The 21,705-nt window shown below is 44.2% G+C and overlaps 1 protein-coding gene across 3 annotated transcripts in view; it reads right to left on the reverse strand.

Annotated features, from left to right (window-relative positions):
- Syndig1 (synapse differentiation inducing 1) overlaps positions 1–21,705 on the reverse strand; it is a 157,391-nt gene that overhangs the window by 78,143 nt on the left and 57,543 nt on the right. For all 3 annotated transcript variants that reach the window (XM_057781377.1, XM_057781379.1, XM_057781378.1), the window contains exon 2: positions 17,492–18,049. In XM_057781377.1, coding sequence (XP_057637360.1) covers positions 17,492–17,971 — 480 coding nt within the window. In that variant the 5' untranslated portion in view covers positions 17,972–18,049. The remainder of the gene's footprint in view (positions 1–17,491; positions 18,050–21,705) is intronic.

Here is a 21,705-nt window from a genome sequence, read left to right on the forward strand (position 1 = left end):
AGTCTCCTAATAAAATTCTCGTCAACGGGGATTTCATGACACTTCCTGTCTTTGAGCCTGTGGTAATTTTCAGAGCTGTTTACTCTTCGTCCTCACCAGCACCCGGTGGTGCCAGGTTATGGGATTTTTGATGTTGTGGTCTGTCTTCCTTTCCTTCTGATTCTGGTCACTCTAATAGGTAAGTCGTAATATCTACTCACGATTTTCTCTGTGCTTCCCAGATGGCTGATGCTGTTGGACATGTTTTGTGTGTACCCATTTGCCATCTATTTATGCTATTGGATTTTTCCCATTTTAGACTGAACTGTCTGGTTACTTACATTTGAGTTCAGAGAAATTTATACATACTGTGCTAAGATAGTTTAATTGTTAACTTGACACAATCGAGGATCACGTTGGAGCAGTCTTGGTGAGGGGTTGTCTAGATAAAGTTGGCATATCTGCAGGAGTCTGTCTTGATTGTATTTTCTATTAACTGAGGTGTGAAGACCCAGCCCGCTGTGGGTGGCACCATTCCCTAGGCAGGGGATCTGATCTGTGTAAGAATGAAAAAATCAAGCTGAGCCCAAGCATGCAAGCATTCATGGCTTTCTGTTCTCAATTATGGATGTGACAAGATCATCTCTCTTAGGCTCAGGCCACTATGAATTTCCTGCTGTGAGGAACTGTAACCAAGAACTGTGAGGTAAAATAAACCCTTTATTCCCTAGAATACTTTTGTAAGGGTATTTTTATCACAACTAGAAAAGAAACGAAGAGAGTGTCACACAAAGTCTTTGTTGGGTACGTGATGTTTTTATCTTTCTTCTAGTATCCTCACCCACTCTGCAGCTTGGTTTTTACATCAACTTGATAGCGGCTTTTGTGAAATTAAAATACATTAATCTGCATTGTACTTTTGGTACCATATCTAAAACTCTTTCATCTAATACTTAGGTAATGGATAGTTTCTATGCTTTCTTTCCCCAAAGTTTTATGATTACATGCCTTACATGTAAGCGAGATGACATATATTTTTAGAATAGAATTCCTATATATTTGGTTACTAAATTGCCTTATCTAAAAGAACAAATATGCTTACTTGTCTAAGCCCTAATGTGAAAGACACCACTAACGTCAGTGTATGATAGTTTTAAAACAGGTTAGAATATGTTAGTTGATAAATGTCAAAAGAAAACTACCTGTGCTATGTTCTGCACCAATATCTATTCTGAGGCGATAAGACCCACCAACGGTTAAAAGAATCCTAAAGCAAATCCTCCTGTGGCTGCTACTCAGATGCCACAATTGGCTTCATCGTGTGTCTGCCCATCTGCTCACTTTTCTACCCAGCCTTCTCTTCTCATCTTTCTAGATGCTCGGTACTGTGAGTCACGGCCATTTCCCTGACTCTGCAGCACACATCCTTCACTGAGGTTCAGGATTTACTTGCCGGTTTTTAAAGTAGTTTAAAAATGGTTTCAATAGAAAGCTGGGTCTTCTAGTTCTGATTCAGCTCATTTGGATCAGCATGGCCTTAAGATACAAAGCAAGGGGGGAGTAGCTGTAAAGTTTGATTTGCTCTCTCCTAGCTGTGAGACCCTTGGGTCAGTCATCAACATCCTTGGTCCAATATGTTCTTGTGGTCAAGACACCATGATGCCTCAGGGCCGCAGAGATCTAATACCTGATTCTATATGTGAATTTAATATGCACATAGACAGGGTAGAAAAGCAGTGTCTGGAACATCTACTTTGGCATCTGTCACTCTATGGGACATGATTGTCTTCCTTTTACATACGGCCCTATTCCTCTCCAGTGGAACACTCACAGCCAAGGCTGAAGGGTGGCAGTGGTCAGCTTGCAAAATTCCCGCACCCCGCACAGTGACCACTCTGGCTTTATTTTGTGCCTACGTTGCTGTCAATAGCTTGGTTGTAATAGGAGGTGGGCACATCTCCCTGACAAAAGATGAGGCATTCCACAAATGGGTTAGGGTGATGCTGGCAGATAGAAGCTTTTCTGTGTCCCTCAAGTTTCTGGACTCCTACAGCTAGTTCTGGTTACCCCAAACAACTCCAGTCTGTCAGGCATTGCTGGTGGTGACTGGTGACCCCCCGGCAGGGAGCAATGTGAGCAGTGGGGACACAGCTACCTTCTATTCACATATTTATGCTGAGGTACAGCATCATCTTGAAGAGAATGGCAAGAAGTTCTGCTGCTGTTTTTCATCAGCCTTCACTAGCACACCAAACACTGTGGCTACCCTTAGCCCGTGACCTCTGGGAACACATCCTGAGTACTTACAGGAATATAGGAATTTCTTCTTACACTTTTCATTGCTGTGAGAAAATATATGAGGTTTTATACAGATAGGAGGTTTTGGAGGATGCAAGTTCAAACAGTAGTTCTGGTGAGGGCTCCTGTCTACATAACACCATGGAGGATGGACTTGTGGTAAGGAGGACCTCCATGGTGAAGTGGGAATCCAGAGATGGGTGGGGTATGGTCTTGTCCTTTTATGATAATCCTCTCTTGAGAATCAAACCAGGAACCAAGAGAGCCATTTAACACCTCTTGTGTTAGCACTTGAACAACCAAGCTCTTGAAGCCTAAACTGTTGGGGCCACATCCAATCCATGTCAATCCTGTGATAAGACTTTGATCTATAGCTGTAGCACCCAAGGGGATTGTTGGGGCAACATGAGTCTCTTATTTGTTTGGTAGATGTGGTGTGTGTGTGTGTGTGTGTGTGTGTGTTTGTGTGAAAACTCTCCTGGAAGTCCCCAGCATCTTTATCTCAGGTTCTTATAACCCCAACTTCAGTCTTTCACCATGTGGACAGACCCTAAGTGTGACAAAGAAATTATACCATGAGGGACAATAATCAGCCCCTAAAATGACAGCACCCTGTGATATCCAAGCCTTAGAAGTCTAAAGGTCTCATAGTTCTCCCTGCCCATGCTAATGACAGATGGTCTGGAAGTTACCAGCAAACAATTGCAACCGACAGACATCTCAATGTACGAACCAAGAAAGAGCCATGTTGAGTTCCTTTTATGAACCCATTTATGGCTTTCTGGTCATTCCTTGAAGCAAAATTAGAGCACCTGCCTCTAGCAGCTACCATAAATATCAAATATCCTAAACGGGACTGGTCATTACAATTCTCCAATCTCAGAGAAACATTGTGCAACAGATTTGAACACCCTGTTACATCCAGTATCTCAGAACTAAAGCTTGGACTAAATTTTTCACACACAGAACCTGGAGGTGCTTACTATGTTCATACCAGATTCTGACCTAAGGCGCACCACGAATTTCTAAGACCTTGTGGCCAGATGCTTGCCTAGGGTTCTGGTAGATCCCTCCCTCCTAGTCTCCTTCTCTCTTCCTCTCCTTCACTTTCTCTCCACTTCACCCCTTTCTCTCTTCCTTTCGTATATAATAGTCAACTGCCTCATCCCGGACTCTGTACCTCCAGCCTTTCCAAAACAACAGTCTCTGTGCGATCCTCTGTGTTATGCCCCACAGAGTAAAGCTTGACATGGAACACCACACTCGAGGCGTTAAGATCCCCAATAGTGCAACGATTCTGAATGAACTCCACCAACTGCTCCCTTGCTGCCTGTAGTCCATTGGTTTCATGGCAGTGCTGCTTCCCCACACAGGCCCCGGCAGCTCTCACCTATGCAGCAGTGGGATTCCTAAGTACTTGTGGTCTAACACATGGCCCTGCTGTACCCCGACTCTCTGCTTCCAAGTGCACTTCAGGTGCAGTGTGAAAACCCGCTGCAGACCCTGGGGATGTTTTCCAATTAACACCAGCGACCCACAACGTGAACTTCGTGTCTTGAGCATGTGGTTTCTAAATTAGATAGTGTCCGCTTTTCCTCCCTTGGTCTCACATTTCCCTGGTGACTGGTTCATGAGAAACAATGTTATTTTTCATTTTCTGTGAGAAAAGAGAGAAAGAAAACCACCTTTCTTGGGAGATCTATAGGAAACTCCAGCTTCTAAACTATCCAGGCTCCCTGCTATTCCTTAGGCCTCCACTTGGGAATGAAAACAGGTCTCATTGAAGAGATCCCAGAAAAGATCTGCTCAGCATGCATTTCACAATGGGGGTGTGTGTGTCTTTCTCCCATCCTTCTGTCCCCAAATGGTATGTTTGTTTCTGAGAAAAGCACTAGCCATGCAGCCACAGTGCAAGACCCCTGAGCACGGAGGGTTTGGTCTTTATCTGTAAGGACAGCTTCTGTCTCCAGCACCTGATGATTCTAACAGGCAAAGCTACTAAAACAACACAAAACAAACTCTTCTTACTATTTCAAAAGGCTAACTTTTAAAACTGCAGAGCACCAACCCTAGGTCTGTGTCATCCATCCCTGCCCAGCAATTCCCTTCGACATGTCCTGGGCTGCAGCCCAAGCTAGGCAAGCTAAGCAGCATCCGATGCGTGCTTCTTTTATGTTGCCAGAAGATACTGTGATCTGAGCCATGAAAGGAGAAACGGAGACTATCCATTAAAGCTACACGTGTGCTCAGCTTTGATTTAGTGACGGATTTCACGGCTTGCTGTCAATAGAATGATTGGTATGGCCAGTAATATCAGAATCATAATATAAAATGTGTTTGTGTGGCGTTTTCTTAGTTTCTTCTCTAGTTGTGACGAAACACCACAACATGAGTACTACGGGAAAGGAAAAATATATTTCGGCTCATGGTTCCTGGTCACAGCTCATCAAAGCAGCAAATTCACAGGAGCTGGAGCTGGAGGGAGCTGCTCTTGGCATCTTTTTAGCAACATATACATGTGTAGCATGTGTGCCTGCATACATATTCAAAGGTGTGTGGGTCTAGGTAATTGGAGACTGGAAGTTGACACTGGGTATCTTCCCTCATAGGCGAGGCAGGTTTTTTCTTACTTATCCTGGAGTGTGCCATTTTGGCTAGTCTGGCTAGCTATTTCACAAAAGAAATCACCTTCCTGCCCCCTGGGTGCTGGGATCATGGGTGGGCTGCCACACTCACTTGGCTTTTAAGTGGATTCTGGTCCTTACGTTTGCACTGCTTTTACCCATTGAATATAACCCCCCATACACACCTCTTTAGCCAACACGCTTCCAGATTCAATGACTTCTTTGAGTGCAGAGAGTGATCTTTTATCTTAGTCTCATACTTACTGTCAGTATTTTGTCTTTCTGATCATTGAGGTGGGAAGACACACCTATAATCTAGGCCACACCTTCTGCTGGCAGCCTATATAAGAAAGAAGCTTTTATTCTTTGCCTGTTTGCTTTTATCTCACTGGTGAGTCTATTCCTTCACTACCATTAGAGGCTCCTTTTTTTTGGATTCTGATGCACACTGAAGACCAGCTGAGAAATTCAGCCTCACGGATGGAAAAACTACTAGATTCTTAGACCTTCATTCATAGACAGTCACTGTTGGATTAGTTGGAGCATAACCTGTAATAAAGTCTCTCTCTCTCTCTCTCTCTATATATATATATATATATATAGATACATACATTCATACATACATACACACATATGTATATAAACACACTCATACAACAATTTGTTACTCTAGAAAACCCTGATAATGCACTAGGGACAGCATCAGCCACAGTGGGCTGGGCCCTCCTATGTCAATTAGTAGTCAACATATTGCACCACACACATGCCCACAGGCCAGTGAGGTCAACCTGACCTAAGCAGTTCTTCAATTAAAGTTCTCTTCCAAGTGACTCTAGTCTGTGTCAAGCTGACAACGGGAACTAAGCAGCACAATCTGTCCTAGATCTTCTTGAGTGTTGAGACAAGAAGACTTTAGTCACATTGAGGAAACAATATAAGCACATTTTCATTTAGAACGAGAATTATTTTGGTATTTGTTCAAAACTAAGTATGAAAGAGGATCTGTCAGTTATGGGCTTTCCTTTTTCATTGTTATTCGAACTCCATTTGTTTCAATTTCCATGATAAAAAGCACGCGGCTCAGAAAGGGCAGATTTCGTGACAGTAATGATCATCTTGCAGGGACAGGAGGCTCTGTTCTCTGGTGATGATTCTGTTTATTGGCTCCATAGCTATAACAGACCTTCAGCTACGCAGGAGACTGATAATGACCCAGTAGTCACCATGAAGGCTGCTGACCAGCACACTGCGTAATTCCAATTACAGCCTTTGCGGCCTCCAGCAAATTTGGTTGTTGCCTGTGCCTTTGCTTAGTGCCGGGTTGGGGGTACATTTCAGGGGAATATGAGTAATGACCCTGAATTTCTATGACAAGAGAATAAACTATAGGGCAAGCCTGCCCTTCCCATCAAATGGCTTTGTTACAACCTCATCGCTTCTACTGACATGTATAAGATAAAAATATATAAGATGGTGACACAGCGTGCGAAGGGCGAGGGGGTGCAGTAAAGCAATTGCTGATATGACCACTCCATTATCTGGAAAGGTTTCTATTGCAAATGAGAGAGAGAAAAATATCCAGGGGCATCTGTAAGAGACCAGAGAGAAAAGACAGCAGACTGGACATGGCCAGGGCTAGGGAAGAGGGAGGGCAGGAGACAATAGTAGAGATAGAAACAGAGTATAGTGAGAGAGCAAGGGAACAGCACAGGTGGAGAGAGAGAGAGAGAGAGAGAGAGAGAGAGAGAGAGAGAGAAAATAGCAAAGGAGGGTTAGTAGCCTAGCAGGGTTGGTTATAAAGAGGGTGAGTAGCTGGGGGGAAGGGAAGCCAGGGAGCTGAAAGAAGTTTAGAGCAGAGGAGATAAGAAGGGCTAGGATGCTATCATGGGCTTTGAAATGTATAAAAGGGAGCATGGAGACCAGCACCTCGGATGAATGTCAATTGGAGAATCATATGTCCCTTCTGATAGATGTAAGGAAAATTACTCCTTTGGTGTGAGTGTAGGGGATGTACACAAAACTTATTTCACAAGTTACTGAGAAATGCTGTTTTTTTTTTTTTAAATCTAACTACTAGAAATCCTTCTATAGTCCAGATTGAGCTCATTTCTGGATATGTGGATTTCTTAAGACAAAATAGACACAAGATTGTTGGTTATTATTATTTGAAAAACATGCCTGTTATACATTTCAATGAATTTTTATGCCCCAAATTAAAATAATCAATGTCATACTACTATATAATACTATATGTCACATATATGACTATATGTGATTTATATTATTTAAAACATATAATATAAATAATATATGACTATACATAATTTATAATATATATAAATAACTTCCCTGTAGATAAGGATGGGGAACGTGGCTTAATAGGTAAAGTACTTGCCATGCAAGTATGAGATCCTCAGTTTGAATCACCAGAATACACATACAGCTGGACGTGACAGAATATGCATTGATCATCATCCTTTCCTATGGGGAGATGTGTGGTTAAGACAGAAGAATTCCCAGAAGTTTGTAGGTTAGCTAGCATGTCCATATGTAGCAGAAGAAACAAACAAAGCAAAAAAAAAAAAAAACCAAGGAAACAACAAAAACAGTTGGAAGATAAACACCACACACACACACACACACACAGAGAGAGAGAGAGAGAGAGGAGAGAGAGAGAGATAAAAATAATTTATATAGAAATTGCATTTGGTATTATGTCTAGACCAGCAAATACATTTTTTGAAGTAAACTTCATTTCTTGGTGAGTCAAAGTTACTTGTACAGTGCTTTTCATAGAACAAGGTGGAAGCGCAGCTAGAGCCCTAGAAAACCCCATGGGACCGCAGTGACATAAAATAGTTACCTTGTTTGTGACCTAACACAGATCCCAAAGAAACAGAAGTGTCCAAATACAATTTTCATGGGTAGATTGTCCCAAGAGAAAAACATGAATAGCTTAATTTTCTAATAGCATATGTAGTAATTTGTCATATTATTTAAAGATAATTAATTTAATTAAAAATTCTTAGCCTAACCATAAGCCATCTGTTCTAGTTTGATTTCTGTTACTACAATAAATCACTGACCAAGGGGCTGGAGAGATGACTTAGCAGCTAAGGTCATACTGGTTGTTCTTGCAGAGACCCAAGTTCGATTCCCAGCACCCACACAGTGACTGGCAAAAGAAGGTCTGTAACTCCAGTTTAAGGAGATGCAGTGCCTTCTTTCTGTCTTCTAGAGGCATTGTGTGTAAGTGGTACATAGATATACATGCAGGTAAAACACCCATGCACCTAAAATAAATCTAAAACAAAACAAACAAAAGAACACTAACCAAAATAAACTTGGGGAAGAAAGAAAGATGGATGTATTTATTATACCTTGCACATTAGAGTCCACCATCAAGGGAAGAAACCCAGAGGCAGGAACTGAAGCAGAAATCACAGAAGAATGCTGCTTACTGGCTGACTCCCTCTGACTTACTTGGCTACAGAGCTTTCTTATACAACCCAGAAATACCACCTAGGGATGGCACCACCTACAGTGGACTGGGCCCTTCAACTTCAACGAGCAGTCAGGAAAATGCCCCCAGACATGCTCATGGGTGGAGAAAATTCTTCAGCTGAAGTTCCTTCTTCCTAGGTATCTCTAGTTAGTTAGCAGGAAAAAACAGCCAGTATACCGTCTGTTCCCATCTAAACAGCCTCTGTCCTCATCTGTCACATCTGAGGTATGCTGAGACACCCATGTCCAGAAGTTCACATAACATTCCACAAGAGTTCTTGGAAGCAAGGAAGAAGAAGTCAAATCCTGTCTCTAGAAACTCAAAAAAATAGTAACAGCCAGATCAGGGCTCTCAAGCTCAACAAAGGCCATCAACACACCAACGATGTTTGTCTGTGGAAAACAATTGAATTAAATAAGAACAGATGGGGCCCTGCCATTCTTGTGGGCTACTCCTTGCCTTCTCTCAGCATGGTCCCTGAAGCATTTCTTTGAGAATAGAACTGTCTAGAGAAACTATGAGCTTTGCTGGTAGGAAGCACAAATTGCTAGAAGCAGAAGTTGAAACCCATGCCTGCTTAAGAGAGTGGGGAATCTAGGGTTATAGTCTTGGGCCAAGTGTCAAATTGAATCTAGTCAGAAATTTAATAGAGCGTTCCTGGAAATGAGAGACCCACCGAGAGTCTGTGTAAGCTCACCTCTCTTCCTGGATGACCTTGGGTCAAAGCGAGGGATGAAGCAGAGGGAGCAAGGTGGACAGTGGAATCTGGAGAAAACTGAAAGATGTTTGGGTACATCCCCAGCAACACGTGATCGGTGGGTACATTGAAAACATCATCTGCTGGAATTATCTGGACACGGTTTCTAACCAGTAACGATCTAAATCCCAGTGGTAGAAGGGAGAAGTAGAGAGAAAAAACAAAACAAACAAAACCACGACGGGAGTAGTAGAATTGGCCACATACCACAGAAGAAAAAAAGATTGTACATATTAGCCCAGACAAGTCACTAACAAATCCAGTAATAAAAATAAATAAAAACAGAGAGTATTAAGTAACCCACATTTCAAGTAAAAAATCTAGAAAGCATGATCCATATCCAGGGCAAAGAAAAACAGTTCGGAGAACAAGTCTGAGTGGGCACAGCTGTGCAGTTGGTAGGAAAAGAAAGACTCAGTGCAGCTGTTGAAAACATAAGTCTAGCATAAAGGAAGCCATATTTAAGAAGAAAAGAGAACATGATGACAATGATTCAACATCTTGTTAGTGAAGGGAGAGAAACTACTATTGACTCACCAGAAAGCAAATTGAAAATGCATCTGAAATAAATTAAAATAATAAAAATCTTTCTCAAGAAAGACTCAATGGGACAGAGGAATCTACATACTTGAGAGACAGATCTAGTACCCCACTTGGACAGAGAAACAGCAGTGTCAAAGGAGAGTGGATAGCATGCCAGCATATTTACATCAGCTAACAGCATCCTTAACTGTGGAATCCTCCTTCTCTCTCACCCCCGGGCACACAAAGACAAGTTGTTCATTACAACTACCCTTCTTTAAGGTTCACACTTTTCTTTTTAAAGGTTTCTAGTCAGTGCAATGATATAAACAAAAACAAAAAACAAACAACAACAAACAAACAAATCCTCCAAAATCCTCCTACCCAAATCAGCCTAAGTTCCCCTGACCACATGATCACATAATTAATTCCTCATATCTGAAGCTAGGAAACTCACATTTTGAAAATGCTACCGTTTTCTAAGTTTGTTTTGTATCCTTTGAGTCAACTATTCTGAATGTTATTGGCAGGTCTTATCCACATTATTTGGTTCTCCTCAGTTGTCTGTTGAAGACTCTCTACTGTCCTGAGCATGAATGACTGCACAAATCTTCATTGCAGTTGCAGTCACACAAGTCACAAGTTTCTGAATGGAAATACAAACACAGAAGTCTCAGAGGGCCCAGGCTAGGGGGTTCTCCAAGCATTGGCCAGTGACAATCCCAGATGTGTCTTTTTGTGATCAGTTTGGGGACACTGCACAATGCTGGCACAGTGGTTTGCCATACATACATACATACATAAACAAAAAATAAAACCATCATGGTCCCGAGGCAAGAACCCAGAGTTAGCTGCTCTGTCTTAGCTCCAAAGGCTCTAGCAAAGCCAGATGTGTGATGCTGGAAGCGCTTCTAGCATGAGCCATCCCTCATCTAGGGTGAAACTTTAGTGTTCCCTATCTCTAGTGCCGTGAGCATTATATGTCACAACCTGCAAAGTGTCTGGAATGGAGCCAGTGCTCTGTGGGCTTCCACTTGTCTCCCCCTTTTTTACCACAATGAAGAAAAGGCCCAGACCTCATGGGCAGGTATAGACAGTGTAAGTCTGAACAGATGTGTGTTGAAACAAGCAAGCCAGCAGTGATGCGTCTTTTGCTACAGGTCATCACTGCAGTGGCCTCTAAGCACTTCAGCTCACTCCGTGCCTTTAACTCCCATTGTATGCTTTGTAGAATTGCTTTGTTATGTGCCCCTGTAATCTCCCTGCTTGAGCTTATTTGTGTGAAATGAGAAGCGGCTTCCTGTTGTCTATGCTCCTGGAAGCTTCAGGTTTGAGGTGGGGGCTGGCAATCAGATAAAGCAATGATCTCACACCAATACCAAATTCCTAGTATGTGACTATTGCTTCATTTGATTCCCAGCCCTCACCTAAACCTAAGCTTCCTTCCTGCTAGGAAGGATGTCCTGAGGGGCTGGACACCAGGCAATTATTTCTACCCCGACTGCCCTGAAGAAACCAGCAAGATGCCTGTCTAATGAGTGAGCTACCCTGAAAAACCCTGGGAGGTCCTTTAGCTTTCTCTCATACCATACCAAACTGCATCCTGCTTCACTTGGTAACTTGAAGCAGGAAAGATGGTGAACACCTGATGGAACAGGAAAACCTTTCAGGAGTCTTCTTGGAATGGACTGTGGAAGCCATGCACAACACTTCCACAAACACACAGGCCAATGGAGACTCCTTACGTAGTCTCAGAATTGTGGCTGGATGGGAAAGGCTCTCTTGGATCTAGGATTGCCCTCTCCAAAAGAGGAGCTAGTGAGCGTCTTGCTACTTCCTTCTCCTGGTGGAAAGCATTCTAACCTGTCACTCCATCACTGCAGCCCAAAGGTAGCCAGCATTCACAAGCACAGCTGCTAAGCCAATCAACTAGCAGTTAACTACGGTCAATGAGTGAGGCCAGGGGACCAACAGCAGCTAAGCTCAGCCAGTGTTGGCCTCATGAGAAATGCTTTTTTTAAGTCACCAAGCCTTGAAGTGATTTGTTACACAGCACATGCTAACTAGCATATGTCTGTCAATTACTTCATAGAATAAAGAAACAAACAAAACCCACAGAACAGTTAATCAGTTAATATATATTTTTTTCTACTTCTCCCCCGTCCACACACAAAAAGAACTAACAACAGATTGCTGTTATGCCCTAAGAATGTTTTTGAGAACATTTCTTTGTTCTTCTAAGTTTCTTGAAAGACCCAGTAGTCACTCTGGGTATCTCCTTAAAATCCACCACTGGGGTTAGGTCTTAGATTTGAGGAATTGAGAGTGGCTATACTATGTCCTGATTTGTCCTCAGAGTCTGTGGGGGATGGGACTATCTTAGTCTGAGTGAGCTCCCAGAGATTAACCAGAAAGCCTATCTAAATGCCCAAGTGGACATTTATTCTGAACACTGTGCTGTTCCATTAATGTTATTTAAAGGCCTTTCATCTGACCAAAGTAGAAATACCAATGTACTGTGTCAACTAGTAAAAGGCCACTCTAAAATACAAATGCTGAGTAACACCATAACTCAATATTCCAGTTACCTGATTCTTAAAGAATTTTTTCTCTTGGTTACCAATGCCGTTGCATGGGCAGAGGAAGGCATTTGGGTGGTACAGCTCATTTCCTCAGGCCCTTGTGTTACCCATCAAAGTCCTGTATTTATCAGGGTAGGCAACTCTGCCCCCCTTAACACCACCTCCTAATTTTTAAATCAAGAGGTCACTTCTGGATAGATGTCAGACCTCCGCAGAGTTCCATAAACAAAACAAAACAAAACAAAGCAATAAACTGAGGTCACTGTGAAAAAAAAAAAAAAAAACTTGCACTAAATGGAGTCCAGGTGGTAATGGATTGCCAAAAATGTTGATCCAGACATAGCACTAATCAATACAAACCGCATTTAAATATTGGTCGTTTAGTTGCAAGCTCAGTCAGATACCCACAGAAGTGTTAAAAAGGAAGAAAATTCTTAGGCCTTTCTGAAGTCTCAGAAGAGATGTTGGCTGAGGCCTAAGAAGATACACAAACACCTCTTCAGCTCCCAATGATCTCGACAGAGTCGATTACTCAGGAAATATATATGAGTGTGTCAAGAGGGAAAAGGAAATAATACACACATAAGAGGAAAAAGGATAATGGAGACATTCATAAATTTCTTTTACAGTTTCAGTCTGGCCAGTATCCCATGCCGCAATTACAAGGACATAGTGTACCTTGGAACTGACTTTCCAAAACCCCTTCCAGAGCTGCACATGCTTTGTGGGCCCCTCTCTTTACCACCAATCACTTCCCATTGCTAATGCTGTCCTGATTTCCTCTCCATCCCGTATGATAACAGGGCTCTGTGCCTCCAGTTCGCTATGTCTCCTCCTTCTGTTCCCCTACATCTCTCTCACATCCTCTGTCTACTCTGTAGCTAGAGCAGCTTCCCAAAATGCAGGCTGTCTATCTGAGTTAGGATTAACATTGCTGTACTGAAACGCCATGGCCAAAAGAACTTGGGGAGAGAAGGGTTTGTTTCACTCACAGTTCCGCGTAACTGCTCAATATCAAAAGTAGTGAACGGAGTTGCAGCACTAGGGAGAATTGACCCCATCCCTCCCCAAGTGCAGCCCTCCGGAGAGCAGCTCCTGCATCTCACCTGGGCAGCATTGCAGAGTTGTCCCTGATGGCATGGGTGCAGGTGAGTTGGCCCTCAAGGCAGGAGAGTAGGAAAGCTAGACCCATTGTTTGTCGTGCAGTGGTGTGGGCAAGGGAGAGAGATACTCACCTTGCCTCTTGTCCCTCACCACCAGTGGCAGGTGGGAAAAGCTGGTCCCGGGATCACAAGAATAGGACAGCTGACCTTCACTGGCTGCAGAACTCATAAGAGCAGGTTCTGCGCCCTGCCCTGGCAGCACAGAAGGGCTGACACTGTTGATTGGGGAGGGGGCGCAGGTGATGCACCCCTGCTAAAGTGTGTGGGATACCTGACCCCAGTTCTCATCTGCCATATGGTAGTGGGTGAGGGAGTGAAGAGCTCCCCCCAAGCCTGTGGTGAGTGGGAGAGCTGGCCCTGGGGTCATGAAAGTAGGAGAGTCGGCACCACACCTCACCAGGGCAGCACAGCAGAGCTGACCCTCTCCGGGTGGGGGGGGTGGTGCATATGAGCCTGCCCAGAGGGTATGAGAGTGAGAGAGCTGATCCCACACCCTTTGTCACCCATGTGGTGACATGAGTGAGGGAAAGACACCCCCCATTCCTTGCCACCTGTGACAGAGAGAGTTGGCCAAAGGGTCACTAGAGCTGGAGATCTGGTCCCACTCCTCACCAACTATAGCACATGAGAGCAGGCCCTGCACCTCACCTGGGGAGCACACTAGACCCTGCTGGTGGGGGTACAAGTGAACTGGTGTTGTGGACAAGAAACGGGAGAGTGGTACCTACTTCATCCCTTTTATGTGGTAGCATAGGTGGAGGAAAATATACCCTCCTCCCAGCCCTTGCCAACTGCAGCAGGCAGGAGAGCTGGCTTCTGGGACACAAGAACAAAAGAGCTGCCTTTGTTCCTTACCAACTGCAACAGTCCGAAGAGCAGGCCCTACACCGTGCCTGGGCAAGACAGTGGAGCTGGCTCTGGTGGTGTGCGTGCAGGAGAGCCAGACATGCAAGTGAGAAAGCAGGAGAACTGGCCCTGCTCCTTGTTGCCTGCTACAGTGGGTGAGCTACCTGGGTCAGTGCTGGAGAGCGTACCCTGGGGATGACTATGAGGGAGGTGACCATAAGGGAAAGCTGGTGGACTGACCAACCCAGCCACCACCCAGGCTCAGAACCAGGACTATGAGTTATCCTGCCCCAACATCCACCTTATCTGTGATCGGCTGGAGTATGTGAGGGGTCGGATCTGCAGATCCAAAGTTTCAGGGTCTCCATGACACAGGACAGCAACAGGATATCCAGGAGGAGCCCCAGTGAGGACCTAATATCAACAGAGTAGCAGAAGCCAGAAGCCTTAAGCCAAACCAACGTTCCATTGCAAAGAACACTTACAAGTAACGATGTATGGACTAAGAGGTGTGTGGCTCACTAGGCCACACTACAGCTTCCACACTGAGATTTTTATTTTGTTTTGTTTTGTTTGGGGGGGGGTGGTCATAAGGACAGAGGGTAGAGGCAAGGGGATGGAGATGAATGAGATCAGGATACGTAATATGTAATCTACAAAGAATCAATAAAAACCTTTTTTTAAGTAGTAAGAGCAAGAACTCAGGCAGGTATAGTGGTGTGGGACAATGGTCTGTATTTTGTCAATTATATTTTAAATAAACACTGATTGGCCCGTAGCCAGGCAGAAAGTATAGGCAGGACAACCAGACAGGAAGTAGAGGCAGGTCAAGGAGAACAGGTAATTCTGGGAAGAAGGAAGTCCTAGTCTGTCGTCCTGATCCAGTCACAGAACAAGCAAGATGTGACTGCCTCGCCGAAAAAGGTACCGAGCCACCTGGTTAACATAGACAAGAATAATGGGCTAATGTAAGTTATAAGAGTTAATAAGAAGCCTGGGCTAATGGGCCAATCAGTTTATGATTAATGTAGACCTCTGTGTGATTTCTTTGGGACTTAACGATTACAGGAACCGGGAAGGACAGAAAACCCCCAGTCAACAATATAGAACATGAAAGATGCAAAGGCCATAGAGAGGTGTGGCTTACTGGCTTGTTCCTCATGGTTTGCTTAGCCTACTTTCTTATAGAATCCAGGAACACAAGTCCAGAGCTAGCACTACTCACAATGGGCTGGGCCCTCCCCCATGGATCACTAATTAAGAAACTGCCTTACAGGCTTGCCTACAGCCTGATCTTATAGAGGCATTTTCTTAATTGAGGTTCCCTCCTCTCAGATGACTTCAGCTTGTGTCGAGTTGACACAGAACCGTCCAGCACATTTGTCGCGGCCTTCCTGTCTGAAATCTTCTTTGATCCTCTGCTACAGCCAAAGGCAGAAATCAAAGCCTGCAGCCTACAGGGCTCAGTTCCTCCATGTAACATTCCACTTCCTCTGTACTGTTTTGTGGATTAGATACTAGAAGGTTCCAAACTTTTTAAATTGGAATCTAGCAGGTTGGCCCACAAAATGTTGCACAGCAGAGTAGCCAAGGGACATGAAAGGTAGGGATGGGCTTGGACTCGTCCGCCCTGCTCCCTGTCCCTGAAAGCTCCGGCTTGTCAACCTGCCCTTCTGTTTTATGGCTTAGTGTGTAACTTTCCTGAATCCAGTCTCCCTTAGATGGTTAAGGTTCTGGGTGGTAGGACCCTGCTTCCTGAGCTCCATATTCACCGTGCCCCAAAGTCCTTAGTATTTCTATTCATTTAGATTCAGGGTCAGCTGTTTCTGTGCTTACCATATCTCCTAGGTCTGAGATTTTTCTCACAATAACCCCTCAAGCCTCTACATATCTGTTCCCAAGATACAGGATAGGGGTTCCACTTCTTCTGTAATGATCTCGACAGCCTCACATTCAAACCACAATGTCAGTTCCACATCTTCTCTGGGGACTGTTTTCAGAGCCAACAAGATACTCCTTCATCAGAATTTCTGTGTCAAATTCACATGTACCTGTGGTGCTTGCTTCCCTGATTCATACAGGACAGGCAGATTTAGACACTTACCCTTGGCCAAACCCCGAGACTTTGGAAAACAGCAGACACTAGCAACAGGCATTAGCCCAGAAGCCAGAGCACCCAACATCTAGCTTCCCTCAGGCTCTGGCTGGCCTCATGCCCTCTCTTCCTATTAGTGTCTGTCATAAGATGGTCTCTGCTCATGGAGGTGGCTATTCATAGGCCTGTTGGCTCTCACGGGCTCCATTCCTGACCACTGTACTCAAGTCCCAACAGAACACCCTCTGTTCACTACTCTACGTACTTGGTAGTGGCCTCTCAATGACTCACACATCACATGGCTGGCAATCGCTGTGTCCTATCTCAGAGTCCTGCTTGCATGTCTTTGTGTGTCTAATTCAAATGCCCTCACTTGCCTCAACTACTAAAGAGGTAAGGCGTAGTTCAATGGACCAATGCTTTCCTAGGATTTGCGAGGTTCCCAGGTTTAATTACCTTTTCTCCCTTTTAAATTTCTATTGTTTCTTCTGGAGAGTTCTGAGCTAGCAATGATCTACTAGTAGAAACTTCAGGTGTCAAACTAAGGGACCCACTATGACAGTAAACCACTTTTCCACTTGTTGCCACACCATGTGTCTCTAACTCATGTGTCCCTCTCTCTCTCCTGTAGGTTATTCAGTGGCAGTATCCTCAACTACCCTGCCATACAGTGCTGGTGTCTGTTGCCTCACCTACAGGGCTATTACCAAGGGTCACCTTTGGCCAGAATCAGCCACAGTCCCCAGTCTTTTTCCATTCCTTCCATCCTTTGCAAATGCTTAGGAATAAAGTGATACCAAGAACACCGTCTGGGGGCTGGAGAGATGGCTCAGCGGTTAAGAGCATTGCCTGCTCTTCCAAAGGTCCTGAGTTCAATTCCCAGCAACCACATGGTGGCTCACAACCATCTGTAAAGAGGTCTGGCGCCCTCTTCTGGCTTGCAGGCATACACACAGACAGAATATTGTATACATAATAAATAAATATTTAAAAAAAAAAAAAGAACACCGTCTGTATTTTTCCATGGCAAAACACAATGGCTTTTGCTAAGTGCTCACAAGTATCCCCCAGACCCCGTGGCCCCAATCCCAGAAGGACTCCAACAAGCACATCCTCTGACCTCCAGCTCCTGTAACTCCTCTTCCTCCTCCACGTCATAGGACAGGGTGTGGATTTTGATGTCATCAGCTGAGAGGTCGATGAATTTCCCATCGGGGTACTCCAGGCTGTCTTTGGTGGGTGACCGGTCCTCAATGAAGGTGGTCTCACAGCAGTCAGTGGCCACGCCATCCCCCCAGGAGCGGAGTACACCATCTGAGTAGAGGATGATGTTGGGGCGATAGTGGGACTCCACGGACTGCTGCAGTGTGTTCGGGTCCAGCAGCTGCTGCACTGGCTCACTCCTGCCTCCTTCCAGGCTGCCTGGTGCTGCACTGGCCACCAGCCTGTGGCTCTGGTACTGAGGTGCTGGGTAAACAGACACCAGGCCATCCCTGCTCTCAGCCATGAAGTTTCTGGTGTTAATTAAGCCATTCCTTTTGCCAGCATCACTGATCTTATTGTGTACCAGAACACTCTTCTGCTCAACGATGCCATCCATGGTAGACTCCCTCCCTGCTGGGCGTCAGGCTAGCAGGCTGTGCTCACTGGTCACACGAGCCCCATAGGACCCATTTCCCTAGAGGAGCAGGAAACAGAGAAAGTAAAAATTATGCAAAGCTCATCACACAGACCCACATTGCGTCAGAGTTTACTAGGCATCTGCCATGCATAGTAGTTACAGAGTCAGACAAATACAGTCCATCCTGTTCTGTGAATTTTAAAAAGGCTCCATTAATGTGCCATGCAAATTAAGCCAGAAATCGATTACCTGCTTCTCTATGAAGTCTTGGCTTCCAAATGGGGGAAGCTGCAGGAACTGGATCTACTGCAGCCCTACAGAAGCCTCTGCCTGCCAACAGACATCCTGAAGCTCTAAGAAACTCAATCACATTAGCATCCCAAAGGTCTACAGAAAAATAGAATTGTGCGTCTGTAGTGGGAATTGACTATAATGAGTACACAACCATTCATTCAAGAAGGAAACGTACCAAGGGAAGACAGTTTAAAACCATACCCTGCACAGACAAAGAAAATAATGACAGGAAGCCCATGCCACTAGACTGTATGTGGACACAGTTCCACACTAAGGCATACATCATGCATTCTTGTGTACCTAGTAGGATGAACACCGACTGCACTTACAAATAAACACCAACTCCAAATTGGTCCCCCTTAGATAATTTTATCACCTAGGCTTGCACAATGTACAAAGAAAGAGAAAGAGGAAGGAGGGAGAGGAAGGAAATACGAAGGAGACCAGAGCTTAAAGTTCTAGGGAACGTAATGAGTACATTTCCTCAGATTGCGTGTTAATAGCCATTTTCTGTATATCATCTCGTGTGGGCTGAGGAGATGGCACAGTTAGCAAAGTGCTTGCCGTGCAAGCATGAGGACCCTAGTCTCATCCCAAGAACCCACATAAAAGAAAACACGAAGTGTAGTGATCTCTGCCGCGGGGGCCAGAGACAGGAGGATCCCTGGAGCTCGCTGACCAGCCAGTCTCCCGGAATCAGCAAGCTTCGGGTTCAGTGAGAGGCCCTGTCTCAAAAAACTAAGGTAGAGAAATGACCGAGGAAGACGTGTGACGGCAAGCTCTGACCTTCACACACATCCAAACACGTATGGAGACATACACATGAACACGGATCCACACACACAAGCTTCATCTCGGGTTCCTCTGGCACTAACATTTTCTATAACATTTAAGTATTTTCTAATTATAGACGTTTTATTATATGCAGTGGTAAATAGAGTCATCTAAAATTGCACTCTGATGAAAGGAGGAGCGGTAGAGAGGACCTTTGTGGCTAATTGAAAATTCTGAGATCAGATTCAAATAGCGAGGTCAAGCTACAGCATAAAGCACTGAGAGATAATAAGAATTATTAATGTGAAACCATGGACAGTTTAGAGAGGGGTCACAATGCACCATCGCCTCTGCTTATGCAGTTTTGACATGCCTGTCTCTGGAGATGTTATTACTATTTGAGAGCTAAAATCTTGAATTAAACTGCTTGAAGAGAGATTCTGTAGGGGTGACTGTAACACAGCAAGGGTAACATGTTTGAGGACCATCTCTATGCTTCATGTCTTCCAGGCAACCACAGTGTGCTTCTGGGATGTTTCTGGTCCAGTCTTTCTCTTTCTACAGAGTAGGCTCTGGCCTGTGCTCCTGAGTCCCTTGCATCACTGTGGTCTGTGGGTGTACTAGCAAGTCCAGTTAAACCCTGAAGACCCAGCTTCTCAGCCTGAATTCCATCTACACAGAACCTTGTAAATAGCTTTCTAGTAGACACTAATTACTTTTGTTCAAATTCAGCCTTTCAGCCTTTTCCATTGAGTTGTATGCTCTTGGACAGCCAGAAGTAACATTTCCATTGGATGGTGAGCACCAAGAGCCTCTTCTTGACTTTTACCCTTATGATTCCTGTTGCATTCTCTGTGCCATTCTGACAGCTGCTGAGGTCAGCATCCTTCTTCTCCCCAGACAGGAAGTTATGATCAAGCAATCAGTGGCATGTTTTCCCTTTCTTGTATAAGGTATGGAGCCAGCATCCAGGGACTGTGCGTAGAAGTAAGCCATCTTCAGAACTGTGCAATTAGAATAAGCCCTAGCGTTGTCTCCCTGAGTTGGCCAGGCCCTGGAGGGGGCTTCAATAAGGTGCATTGAGGCAGAAATGGCTTCATTTCTTTCATCGTCCCTGTAGCTTGTTGTTCAAAGTGAAACCTGAGAGTTGGTTAGATCTTAGTAAAAGAGCTGCGGTAGAGCTCAGAGAGACAGAACACAGTGCACACGGGGTCCTGGGTCCATCCCTTGCTCCACACATATATACAGGACACATGCAGAGCAGAAGCTGCAGCAGATACATACCTTTTGAATCACAGCCTACATTCTAAATATGATTTCTGCATCTCAGTCTGCACATGAAGGCTTCAGGTTCGGTGGGCTGGCGGGGGGCTTATACTAGTCTATAGCAGTGTTATGTAACAAGTGTCTTGATTCTATAGCTGATTACTTACTCTTTTTGCTGCTTTATTTTTAGAGTATAATATAATTACAATATTCTCTCCCTCCAAACCCTCCCATATACCCCTCTCCACTCTCCTTCAAATTCATGGCCTCTTTTGTATTAGTTATTATGGCATGCATAATATAAATATATTATATCTATATAAATATATTTATAGAAATAATTTTACATACATTTTACTGAATAAATAATATTTATATAAAATTATATAATATACTATATATAATATGAATATAACCTCTTCTGGCCATATAATGTGTCATGTACAGACACTTTCAGAATGACTGTTTGGCACTAGACAACCAATTGGTGTGCTCTTCCCTAAGGAAAACCACCTCTCCTGCTCCCAGAACAAGACATGGAGTAAGAGTGAGACTAGCTAGAAAGAAAAAGGGGTCCAATAAATGAGAGAGGGAGGGAGAGAGGGAGGGAGGGAAGGAAGCAAGAGAGAGTCATGGAGCTGAATCTGAACAAAACACATGGTATATAAGTATGAAATTATCAAATATGCATTGAACACAGGTATGTTTTTTTAAAGAAGAGAAATATAAAATATGAATTCAGGTCCCACTAATTTTCGAAAGATTTATTATTTAATTGTGTATATGTGTATAGGCATCTGAATGAGAATTCAGGTGTTCCCTGAAGGCCAGAAGAGGAAGCCAGATCTCCTCGTGCTGGAGTTGCAGGAAGATATAAGCTGACTGACTCGGGAGTTGAGCACTGAACCTGGATCTTCTGTAAGAACAGTAAAAACCTCTGAGGCATCTCTCTAGCCCCAAGATATAGTCTGCTAATAGCTATTATTAATAGCTAAATGCCTGGGACTGCTTTTAAAATGCTCTAGGTAGAAGGAGTGAGTACCAACATAACGCTCATGTCGAATTGAGAATTCATGAAATTGGTGGATGAAATATGTGGTCTGCTATATAATTCTCTCTAGTTCCATGCATATCTGCAATTTTCTCTAATAAAGAAGATCATTTGCCGCTCAGGGAAGCTGCGTGTGTAAGGGACACTACAGACAGAGGGAGAAGCATCTAGCCAAGGCCGAAAGTAGGGGAAGTGTTGTTGGTGGTGGTAGGTGAGCAGAGAGAGAGAGAGAGGACCAAGAGACATGGAGAAAGAAGGGTGGGGTCTTCTAGGAGGCTTTGCCTTGTTTGTTTTTCAGTGTTGGGTATCTAAGCCTGGATCTGGTACA

This window comes from Chionomys nivalis, chromosome 9 (assembly GCF_950005125.1).
Source record: "Chionomys nivalis chromosome 9, mChiNiv1.1, whole genome shotgun sequence".
In the NCBI taxonomy this organism is placed as follows: domain Eukaryota; kingdom Metazoa; phylum Chordata; class Mammalia; order Rodentia; family Cricetidae; genus Chionomys; species Chionomys nivalis.